This window comes from Lemur catta, chromosome 9, assembly GCF_020740605.2.
Source record: "Lemur catta isolate mLemCat1 chromosome 9, mLemCat1.pri, whole genome shotgun sequence".
Classification (NCBI taxonomy): domain Eukaryota; kingdom Metazoa; phylum Chordata; class Mammalia; order Primates; family Lemuridae; genus Lemur; species Lemur catta.
In genome coordinates this window covers 86,916,044-86,928,777 of record NC_059136.1, presented here as the reverse complement: position 1 = coordinate 86,928,777, position 12,734 = coordinate 86,916,044, and the positions used below count along the sequence as shown (strand labels likewise).

The 12,734-nt window shown below is 38.8% G+C and overlaps 1 protein-coding gene across 1 annotated transcript in view; it reads right to left on the bottom strand.

Moving 5' to 3' along the window:
* LOC123645197 (cytochrome P450 7B1) overlaps positions 1 to 12,734 on the bottom strand; it is a 184,547-nt gene that overhangs the window by 2,396 nt on the left and 169,417 nt on the right. The window contains exon 5 of the mRNA XM_045561831.1: positions 5,351 to 5,526. Coding sequence (XP_045417787.1) covers positions 5,351 to 5,526 — 176 coding nt within the window. The remainder of the gene's footprint in view (positions 1 to 5,350; positions 5,527 to 12,734) is intronic.

Sequence of the window (12,734 nt, the reverse complement as noted above, 5' to 3'; positions counted from 1 at the left end):
TTATTTTATGTAACTAAAAGGGAAATGCCCACTGTCTTTAGCTCTGAGACCCCCATCAAGCTCAAACAGCATATGGGCATAAATATATTTTTGAGTTAAAATTTATTTTCAGTTTGTTCTATTGCCAGGGATGGAGAACCCGAGTAGGAACCAATGGTAGGAAGGGCCTGTGGCAGCCGCTGGGGATATGTGGCTTTAGCCAAAAAGAGAAGGGGTATAATAATCCCATTACTGAGAGGTTGGGGTCACAGTGACACAGAACAAAAGGTCAGGAAGTTCAAGATGTATCTATTCATTTGGAACAACATAGACTTTGGGATTCACCATGATGACTTAAATTTTTTGGAGTGACCATAATAAACTCATTGCTTCATAATTAAAAGGGGACAATGAAATGGATGAGAATAGAGAAATTATAAGTGAAGGTGTAAGACACTGAAACTCCCCACTGTTCCTCTAATGACTGTTGCAATTGATTTCCCAATCCCGTTCTTCTGCATAAGCTCTGTCTAGGCACCAGTCCTGGTAACCACATCGGTCTAGCCTCTGGTTTGGGATAGGATGTGTGAACCAATCTGGTCAGTGCTAAAAGTCTGTGGGGGCATCTAAAAGTGTCCTTCTTGTGACGCAAGTATACAAAATGAAATGGTTCAGTACCCTTCTTCCTCTGGACCTAGTCATGTGTGACCATGACGTCTGGAAAGGCTGCAGCCATCCAGCCACCAGGCTGAAGACAGAGCTAACCCACAGGAGATGGCAGAGCCACGAAATCTCAAGGGATTGGAGCTGTCACACTGTCTTACTTATGTCTGTATTTTTAAAGCCTCCAACACAATGCTATTTCTTAGTAGAGGTTCCATATATGTTTGTTGAATTAATAAATACATGAGAATAAAGTACACTTTCAAAGCAGTCATCAAGATTTTGAAGAAAACATAGATATTGAATCAGTAAACATGTAGAGAATGATGAGTAGATGCATATTTAGTGTTTACAAACAGTGGAAAAATGGTATAATATTGAAGCACTGTAAATCAAGATTGGATTGAGGATACAATTTTCTGAATAGAGAAGAATTTTTGGTATACATGACAAAGGAAGATTGCATAACACTGTAATTTGTGTTCTCCAAATACTATGTTTAGTTCAGTTCAACAGATTTTTTTTTTAGCACTTCCTGTATGGGAAGCATTGAAGTTACAAAGGCATAAAACATGGTCTTGCTGAGGTAGGTGACACACTATAGGATCATAGCTTATATCCGCTCAATTCATAATTTTGGGGATGAGAATCCTAATGAGACAAAAGACATGACTTCCTAGTAATAAATAAAAACTGTTGATGTTTTGAAAGGATGGTGAAGGGGCTGCACTGTTGCCCCTGGTTCACAGCTGTCCTGGGGGCAAGGTGACACAGTACAGAAGTCCCCTCTTATCTCCATGACTTGGGTTTAAATCAGTGTTGTCCTCAGCCAGCTTGTACCAGTTTGTGAGAGTGGGTACATCTCTCCCCAACTCTGTGTTTAGGGTCTTCATGTTACTAACATGAAAATGGCCAAGGTGGGAGTACTTACACCATTGAAAATTGGCAAACACTACAAATCAGGGTTTTTTGGAGGGAGCTCTGGTTTACCAGCACACTGCTGCTTCCAATATGGTAAGGATGAAGTGCCCATTTACTGATAGGGCAGGAACACGCTCAGTATGAAGCATCTGCCCATGAGGAAGTAGCCATGAGATAAGGCCGAGTCCTTGTACTGCAAGCTTGTAAGGGCGGGGGCCTTTTTAATTTCTGCATCACCCATTATGCCGATCAAAGTGCCTTTTGGATAGGAAATGCTCATATGTTTGTTTCCTTGAAGTTTCCTAGTGGCACAATCTCTATTTCAGTTTGAGATAAAGACGAAAAATTATTGAGAGTATTTCCTCATCTATCATGACTAGTATATTCTGAGAAGAGTAGCAATAATCAAAATAATATTGATACCACAATTTGTATAGTGAAGTAGGATTTTTCCAAGGGCTTTCAAAGTTATCTATCATCTTATTATGATACATAATAAGTAACCTAATGTGGAATTGCATAAGGTTAAACAGGACCTTTCAACTTCAGAGCTTTTTGGGGGATAGTCCAAGGTTCTGGAATTACATTGTTATTTCACCATGTTTATTTATTTTAGGAAGCTGCATGGTTATAGTAACATGTTGCCATCTTAAATGTTTGACGTTTCTTCCCTCTAAGCCCAACAGTGTCATCAGGTCTCTCTTTATTCCTTATGGCCTCTTGACCTAGGAAAAGCACCCAACAGATCTGGTCTACTCTGTAGCTGCAGTTCTGCATTTTTGCAGAATGAAATCATCACTATTTACTACTGATTATTTGAGAATTAGCTGCATGAATCCAGGCTAATCATAGGTGCAAATTTGGGGAAGCCCTTAGAAAAATTTTAAAAGCTGTTCACTCCTAGCTAATTAATAGATTAGACTTTGTTGGATAGCATTTATACCTATAGAGAGAGAGGAAGGAGAATCAATATACACAAGCCAGCCACTTGTATATTTGATCTGTCTAGGCCTAGTCTATACTTCAATGTGCAGTATCTGTCCTGATTTAAAATTTTAACTGGAACATGTTTTCACTTGCAGTACATTCATCCATCCAAGCGTCCCCTTATTTATTTCACCGATATGGACACACTCCTGTGTGCTGGGCACTGACTGAGACTACAGTGACGGAGAAGACGTGGTCTCTCCCCTTCGGGAGCTGACAGCATACGCTTGCACAGACAGGCAAACAAATAATTGCAAAATACCGTGTGGTATGTAGCTTAACAAAGGTACACACAGGCCACAGAGTGAACAATGGCAAAGTCTCTGAGGGATGAGGTGGGAATCAGGAACATCATCAAAGAAGACGTGATTAAGGGAATTCTTGTGGAGTACTTTGGAGCATGCTTGGTGTACAGGTAAGGAGCGACATTCCAGGCACAGCGAGATGTATGTGCAAAAAGCTCTCAAGTGTGAAGGAAGAGCATGGCCTATCTTTGGAATGCAATATTCTAGAATCTCAGAGCTCAGAAATTCTGAAACCATGCCTCGTTGAATTGGGAGCTATCTATATTCTGCTAAGGCTCTTGTCTCTATGTCTTAAAAGAATAGCTATCTCTATATCTTCAGTCAGTCTTCCCCATATTTTTTGGCCTAACAGCTATTGTCTATTTTCTACACCTAAGATCTGGTCTTCCCATGCAAAGTCTGTAGGATACAAAAGGCAGGGAGTGACAAATATGAGTCTCTCATGAGCTCTTGGGCTGTGCTCTCAGTGAAAAATGACTGATAACAGAATTTTTTTGAACTTTCTTCTTTACTGTCAGTGCATGATGGTTTGGGATGGACATCTGTTGTCTGAGCATCTATAGCATCTACCTACTGCCATCTTAAGTTGTTAAGAACCAAAGGAATAAATCTGTATGCCTAACAGTGGTAGGTGCTCAGTAAATGTTTATAGAAAGAACGATAAGACCTTCCCAAATCCTACAAAAGTGGTTCTGAACTATATCATTTTTTTGTATCAGGAACTATGAGCATTCCATGACTAATTTCAAGAAAACAGTGCCGTGGCAATAAATTAGTCAGTTAATTTTAACATTAGTCAGACATAATTGGCTAATGTTAAATGTAGTAAATAATAGTGTTCATCAACTCAACTTAGAGCTACCCTAATGATGCTAAATCAGTATTCACAACATTGCAATTCTGTTCTGCCACTGATTCAGTATGAGGCAAACCCTTCTGATTACTATTAAGATTGGTCAATTTATTATGTAAAGTTTGAGCATTGCTGTTTAGTTTTCCACAGAAAAAAATATAAATGAGCATACTTTCAATTTTTACCTTTGATTTTAAATTCCTAAAAGTCTAAATCAAGGTCTTTTTTTTATCATGGGGGTATGGGTTGGGAAACAGGAGGCTCCCTAAGAACAGTGCCATGAAAGATAGTGGTGACCTGGTAAATATTTGCTGAGTATTTGTTGGTAACTTTAATGTTGATTTTACTATCATGCCATGAATGGTAAACTTTAGGACTAGTGGAATAGTCATATAATGAAAGTAGTAAACAGAACTTAAATAAATGAAAATTCCTAGGCAGAAATAAAGCTATTTTAAAATTTAGAAGTATTTTTCAGATGTTAGCTATTCCTTTGTCCTATTTATTGAACATCTACTTATGTGTGGAATGTTTTTTGTTGATATTTACAAATTCGGAGATTAATTAAGCTTATTGACTATGGAATATTCTTTCACTTGCTAATACTCTACAACCCATTTGTTATCATCATTCATATAATGCCTCTTCCTCTGAGACCCATAGAATCCATATGTACATTTCCCCTCCACATAAGTCATTTGCCTTTGTTGATGAAATTCATGTCAATTTTCTTATTGTATTTGAAGTCTGCCTTCTTATTAATTTCCAAAATTCAACAATATGGTATTCCAGCCTAGCAGCAAAACATCTAACTTAGAAACTGGGTTTAGAAGTGGGCCAGCTATGAACTGCTTAAAAAGAGCACAGAAATTTGCCTTTGAAAAAAAGCATTTTATACACAAAAACTGCTGCAGCAACATTGCTTCATGAGAAGCACAGGCAGAATATGACTGCATTCAATTTGCATGCAGGTGGTGAATCTCTGAAGTGGTATTAAGGGATGAACCAGGGTGGATTAATTTCCAGTCTTTGATATTCATTAACTCCAGCTTCAGAAAAAAATACAAGGAGATGACACAATTACCCTCAGAGCTTCACCCGTGAGCAGCAGCTTTACAATCTCAAGTTCATAATGCCATACTAATTGATCAAGAAGGGGCACATGCCTTTTGTAAGAGGTGAAAAAGTATATGGGCTTAACTACAACAATGGTGGTATTTGACTTTGGAATAGTCAACCCCACTTTGGAAACACTTAGCAAAATAGTTGTCTTTATTTATTCTCTAAGTCACCTGCCAATAGCTAGCCCTCCACGGTTTTCAGTAATTCTCTGCAAGCAAAACTTAATTTCAGTCGAAAGGTAACGGTGGCCAAGGCTCACCATTCATTTCATTTGAAGCAACTAGCATTTAGTCTCATCACCGTATTTCCATTTATAGATCATGAAACCTTTCAAAGATAGATCTTTAGAAAACACTTCAGTAAAGAGGAAAACTTTCCCACTAGAATGAAAAACAGAAGTCATCAAGCTGTCCCAAATCCCTTCTGGAACAAAACGGTGAGAGGAAGAGACAGAGAGGAGGAAGGGGAATGGGCTTGCAGAATCTAAGTGGCAGCACGGACAGGCTTGATGGTCATTTACCTCTGGAGCTTCAAAGACTTCAGGGTCAACATGCAAGACTGGAGGAAAGATGGCTACCAAGTCTCCCTTTCGTACACAGCTGTCCTTGAGCTCTGAATCGAGAGTCAAATCCTCCTGCACGAAACGAATGGTGCTGGAAAACGAGCACAGTCTCAAAGCCTCGAGAATGGTGCTTTCTGAAGGAAACAAACAAACAACAGCTTATTAAAATATGACTGCTTCTGAAAAGTGCTCTCAATTTGCCATTAAAGCTCATTACTAATGGCCTTGATTGCAAAGGAAACTGTTTCTTCATCACATCCACGGAGCCCCAAGAGGGAGCCAAGGGCTGGCTGTGGATGGAGTGTGAGCAGGGACAGTGGTCTGGCCCCAGCGCAGCCAGGGGCATCTGACAGGCAGGAGGCAGCAGTGCTGTAGTTGGGCAGAAAGCCTTTAAGATTTTGTAGGAAAGAATGTCTGCAAGACAGAAATGCTGTGTTATGGGTATACATATTTGACATTAAAACCACGTCCCAGCTAAAGTTCACTGCTGGTGGGTTATTTTACCAACCTTTAGAACTCTGATGCCTTTAAAGCCAGTCTTAGTCATTTAATAACCACTTAGGCAGTTAATAGTGAAGTAATTGTAGTAGCGCTTTCTGAGACAGCTTAACACTTAATTTCTTTTATGCTAGCTGTAAATAAAATGTGAGTCAGCATTTGCTGGAAAAATTTCAAAAGGAAAATACTTGTCTAGGATTCAGAGGAAAACCATATTTTCCTCAGCATCCAGGTAGAATAACAGCCACCATCATATCCTGGAAGATTCCAGAAGCCGAATGTCCTTGCTTTCCCAATGGCCTTCACCTTTTGCTCCTAGCACGACAGATTTTATGGCTAATTTCCGGCAATTTATCCTGGCAGTTTGAGGAGGAATTCCTTTGGGAATAATATGCATAATTTGCATAAATCATTCTGATAGCATGCATATCAGCGTGCAGCTCCTGTCTACGTCTGCATCTCTCTCTTCATAATCAAAACTGACTATGTTTCCACCAGCGTGAATGGGTCCTAGAATATAAAGCTTGATTCTTTCTAATCAGCAATGTGAAAAAGAGCTCCAAATGGAGTTTTTCCCCTTTTACATGATAACAAATGCTTGTGTTTATGACTTGCAATTTAGAAATCACACACACACACACACAGCCCAGTTTCTCAGTGTTCAGTAAAGCTTTGAAACACAGAGTACCCAATTATTAGTTTATTAAAGGCAGGCCCATCAGTGACGGCTTGCATCAGCCAAAAAATAAAAATAAATGCTATTTCAGTAAAATTTAAATCTATGCGCAGCTTGCACAGGGATACCAACTAGCTTTGGGTGCCTTCTCCCAGGAGGTTTTTCCTTAAGCATGCATTTGTCTAAAGAAATGAGGCTGCGGTCAGCTTTGTGTGGCCAGTGTGGTGATTCAATGTGACGTACAGTGAGGCTGTGCATATTCTCTTGGACTGCCTTCGTTATTATAATCAGGCAGAGTCAAATCGGCTTGTTGGTGATGAGGCCAGAAAAGAACTTTGGTTTTGGAACATGGACTCTACTGCAGATAGCCACAAGGCACCTGACATGACGCATTTCAGCTGGCCAGACACCAAAGACCAACATTTCTATGGTGAAAAGCAAGGGTCGGCTTCCCATGTACTGCTGCTGGCTCTGCTGGATCAACAATAGCGTGGCATCATCTTAGCTTGAGGTGTGAAATGGTAGCTGACATATGTAGCAGTGCTGTTCACCCAACAAGTCCGGTAGGAGTGTGGGAAGAAGAAATACAAAAGCAAAATAATTGTGGGGTGGCTGCTGAAGCAGGGCAGGCATTTAATAGTCCGAATAACATGGTCACATAGGATTGGCTGATGTGCTCTCGGGAAGCGTGGCAGCTTGCACCCACCACAGTATCACAAATGACAATTGGGCAAGCATATCTTATGCAGAAGTTAATCACAATAATGGAGCACAAAGTGTGGCTCAGCGGTCAGATCGTAAGTGACAAATCTGTTTTACCTTCCAGTACCAGTTATGTGTGCAAGATGAGGTTGGCTCTTGCTCCGAGCGATCACGCCGATAATCATTAGACGACAGAAGTAATGAGTTGCGGTTATTATCAACAATGGAGAGCCGAGCTTACGTGGCTCTGCAGTAAGACGTACAGACACAAAAGCCAGCAGCTTTTCCACCAGCCCCAGTACGAATGCAGGCAGAGCTATACGTTGAAAAGAATGACAACTGCACAATAAAAAAATTGCAGCCTCCACTTGTAGTTGTCATAGTTGAGCAGACACCAGCCAGTGCCACTGACAGACCAGCTGGGCCCTGGGAGGACTTCCATGCTGCACCAGGAGGTACAGTAAATTATCCTGTACGGTGGAGCAACATCTGTTTCTGTGCTAGTGCCGAACAAACAAGGCAATTTAAAACATACCAAGGGATAACCAAGCAACAAATGAACATGACCCTCATTTTTTCCCCCTTCTCACACACGAGGTGCTAAACTTCATTGTGCAGGCACTCCATGAAAGAGAAGCCAGGTTTTTATTTGATAAGGTGTTGTCAGAGAGATTTTACATATTTCCAAAATGGAAAGAAAAAGCTTATAGTATTGTTATTCTTAGAATCTTCCCCCTTCTATCTTCATTGCTTTTATACCAAAGCTAGCACTCAGTTCTCAATTCGCTCTAGAATTAAAAAAAAAAAACTTTCCATATACTTATAAATATTCAGTCTTTAAACCTAATTTGCTATACTTAGTTCACATGCCTTCAAGCATTTGTCTTCCAATTTCCACTGAATAAATGCGTACTAATGAGAACTAGAGCAAGCTGCTGAGGCAAAGCTGGGTGACTTGGGTCTGGCCTGCCACCAGCTTGTGATAGGCGGGCAAATTGAGTTAAAATGAAAAGTCTTGTCAGCTGAAATTCAACATGGTAGCCAAACAGCAAGCTGTCAATCATCCAGCCAAAACAGGGGACTGCAGGTAATAAAAGGTCATTGTGAATCATTAGTGCACTTGGCTTTCATACGGAAGTTAATTTTAATTAAAGATGATCTCTATCTGTAAATGTTTTATAAAACTTATCGTGCATAATGGATTCTTCATTTATACTAATGTTTAGTAGGTAATAGGACCTTCTGATTATTAGAATGTATTGTCAAAAAATGGCTATCAAGAATGCAAATATTTGGGGGATAAAATTTACACCAGGCACTGCAAGGTGCCAACAATTCTAACTGTGATTAAGATAAGGCTGCCTGTGATTTATTAAGAACTGAGCTTTACTGACTGGTGTATGCTAGGAAATCAGGTTACAAAATTCCCACAATGAGCTCACAATTCAGTGTCTGCACTACCTTCTTCACTTGGCTGGGGAAGACTTGCTTCTCTTTTCAGGGTGTAAAAACTATCCTGATTAAGTATCCCTTCCAAGCAAAAAGCTGGGGAATGTCTTGAGCTAAGATGCTTTGTAACACAACTGTGAAAGAAAATGACAAATGAAAGGAAATGCTGGTGAAAAGAAAAAAGCATATACATTTTCTCTTTTGCCCTCAGATCTCAATTCTAGCTATAATAATTGACAGACGATTCTCATTTGCAGATTTAAAGCACTAAAGCAGCTCATGGCAATCAATAATGCATGTTACAATGCAAAAACAAATAAGCACATCCGAGTTTCTGCCTCACACTTAGGCCATGTCTGTGTCTGTGGAATGAATGTACTGTGACATGGCCAGGCTGTTAATTTGGGTCATCTTAATGATTGGTGCAGGCTGGCATGCCATCTGATTAGCCATGGTGATCAGTGGATAGCAGCAATGGATGGAGTGCAATGAACAGCCAGGCCCTGCCACAGTCACTGGGCCTGAACACTTGGGCAGGCACAAAGAGAAGGTGGAGAAGGGATGGCTACAGAGGTGGTGTGCTCCAGCAGGCATGATGGAATGGAGTGGGGTGTGCGGTGTGTGTGTGTTTCTATTTCTATACAACTGTCTTCAAGACAGGTGAGAAGGTAAATAAGACATTGTGATAATCATTTAATTTAAGGCAACATCACTAATCTTGGCCTCAACAATGTATATTTTAAGTAAAGTTAAAAATAAACCTGAATTGATACCAATGCCTACCTTCACTCTGCATTGCAGACACAGCCTTGGGTTCATTGCTAAAATTAGGCATGTAAATTCAACATTTATGTATTTGGTAAACGTTATTAAGGTTCTACTCTGCTGGGAGTGCTGGGGCATTGCTACTGGTGGGAAAAGTGAAGGGAGCATATGGATTTGGCCTTCGTGGGCATGGCAATCTAGGCGGTTCAAAGTTGGAAGGTAAATGTAAATGGTACATATAGATTTCTTGGGAATGTTCCCAAGATCCTATTTAAGATATTGCACAATTTCTTTTATTTATTGACTTTCTAAATTGATAAATAAAAATTATATATATTGATGGTATACAACCTGATATCTGGAAATATACATACATTGTGGAATGGCTAAATCAACCTAATTAGCATATTTATTACCTCCCACATTTATTGTTATTTGTGGTGACAAAACTTAAAATCTACTTTCTTAGCAACTTGGTATTACAAAATTTCTGATTGGGTAACTCCAATGATGGCATTTAGAAAGCACATTTTAGTAAAAACCTATCTCTCATATTGATAATTTTCCTCCTTTTAATTTCTACCCTTTATAAACCACACAGGCAAAAAAAAAAAACCCAATGCCTCTTCTACATAACAGTTCTTTAATAATATGTAAAGGCAATTATCATGCCATTTTCTGACTGTGTGTCAGAGATGACACAATGTTCAGTCTGTTGCCATGCTGGGTGAATTCAACTAGTCAATGTGTCTCTTAAAATGTGGCAGAACTGGGTGTATACTTATTTTAGTTGGAAAAGTAGAGAAGAATGATCATTTCTTGTGCTCTAGATACCATACTTCTATTACGGTTTCCTGGGACAGATGTGCAACAGATTTTTGACATAATATCACCACTAACTTGTTTTAAACTTTCTAATATCCCAGAGGTTATCAGCACCCCTAGCTGCCCATTAGAGTCACCCGGGGTTGTTTAAAAACCTAATTGCTCCATACTAGCCCAATGGAGTCAGAGCCACTGCATTAACTCAAACCTTTCAATTAGAGGTTTCAAATCTTGGCCACACATTAGGATCACCTGGGGAGTTTTTGCAGCCATCCGCCTGCATCCTGGGCCAATCCGAATCTCTAAGGGTGGGGCCAGGTATGAGTAGTTTTTAAAGTTCCCCAGATGATTCCAATGAGCAATCAATCCTTTTCTGCTGAGTCACACACTTCTCATCCACTTCTTACACAGCTGATTTTTAAATCAAAATACAATAATTTTCATTTTCATTAAAGTTCCCTTTCAATCCTTTCAGAGTCTCTTTCCATCATTCATTATATCATCTAACCCCCTTAGCTTTGTGCTAAGCTGAAAATTTGAACATTGAAATCAGTATTTTTTACTTTTTAACCTATGTTTCCTTACATTGCATATATTAATAAAAATCTCACCACTTCCATTCCTGAGTTTCGATGTACCTCTTTGTGGACGATGTCTACACTCCCCTCCAGTTAGAAATTCCTACTTATAACTTTAACTCAAGCAGTACAAAAGTAATCCATGTAACCGAAACATTTGTACCCTTGTAATATTTTGAAAAGAAAAAAAATTCCTAACATGTAGTTATACCTCCTGTATATCCACATCAGAAGAGAGAAGGTTGTTAAGCTTCACTATTGTCTGAATTATGTAAACTTTTAAGTTTTCAAACACACAATTGTTTTATCATATTGAATGAGCTTTTTCAAAATAATAGCTACAAGCGTGACAAATATGCCACACTAATGTAAGATGTTAATAAGGGAAACTGTGGGGAAAATTCTATCATTTTTGTAATTTTTCTGTAAATCTTAAACTATTCTAAAATAAAAATTTTATTTTTATTTAAAAATAATACAAGATTGTAATGTGACTCTCTAGCCCTACCCTAACCCTCAAAATTAACTGCATTTGAGAATTAGTGATACATATCTTGTGAAAAATAGTGGTCAAGGTCCCTGGTCCATTTCTAGAGCATTTTTATCTGAAGTGGCAGTGGTGATGGGTAAGCATTGAAGTTAGACCTGGCATCAATTTCTGGCTCTGCCACTATCTAGCTGCATGATTTGAGTTGGGTAACTAAGCTTTCTGAACCTTGTTACACAATAATTAAATAAAAATAATAATAGCAGAGAATTAAATAATATATGCAAAGCACTTAACATATAGTGCCTGACACCAGGTCAAATAATAATTATTAATATTATCATTCATAAGATCTTATCCTGAAGTTAAAAATTCAGTCAATTGTATAATCATCTGACCCCCATTTCCTGGTCTTGTTCACATGCATATCACGGCTGTCTTTGTAGAATAGAGATATAAAGAATTCCTCTCCCCTCTCAGTTGGGACAATGAAAAAAGATCCCAGGGGCTCTAGTATCAGACAGGTCTCAGGGGGAAAACATGGGTTTGGTGAGAAATACCGAGTGAAAGTCCTGCCTCTGTCCTTTATCATCCCTATGATCTTAGGCAAGTTATTTAGCACCCTGAGACTCTTCTCATCTGTAAAATTAATGGCAAAATAATAGCTGCCACAGTCCTCCAGAGTATTTTGGTAAAGATCACATGAAATAATAGATTGATAAAATTGCTTTGAAATATTGAAATCATCAATATATTTAACATGGACACTATGTCTAATAATAATTATTTGCTATTAAAGGACCTTTATTTTTTCCAACTGATCATTCCTTTCTGGGTTCCCCCCAACTACTCACCAACAATGGGCTTCAAAATCTTTAATATAATTTTTATGGGGAATTACTGCAAGTTCATACTTCTAGAGTTATTATAATTGACAATATGCTGTTTTTAAAAAAGTATTACAGATTTTGCCCAGCTCTAGTTTTAGGGCACCTCCTTTTATTTCAACGTCCCTCAGTGGGACCTATGTGTAACTTTTCTCAATGTCAGGATATGTAATTGAACAAAATTAGGTGCCTGCAATTCACCTGATCCATTCAGGAGTCTACTCCACTTTGCCTTATGTTCTTACTAGAGTGTGTTTGGTCTTTTCACAGGTGATGAGTAGGAAGAGCACTCCTGCGGGGTAAGGCAGATTGAGTATGATGTTCATAAATATTATAATTGAAAATGAAGAAAACAATATAAATTTCATAGGGATGTCATAGAGGTTAAATATCATTTTGGTGATAACAATACATAACATTTACTGAGCCTCCACTCCATGCTACTACATTGTTATTACATACATCATTCAGGTGA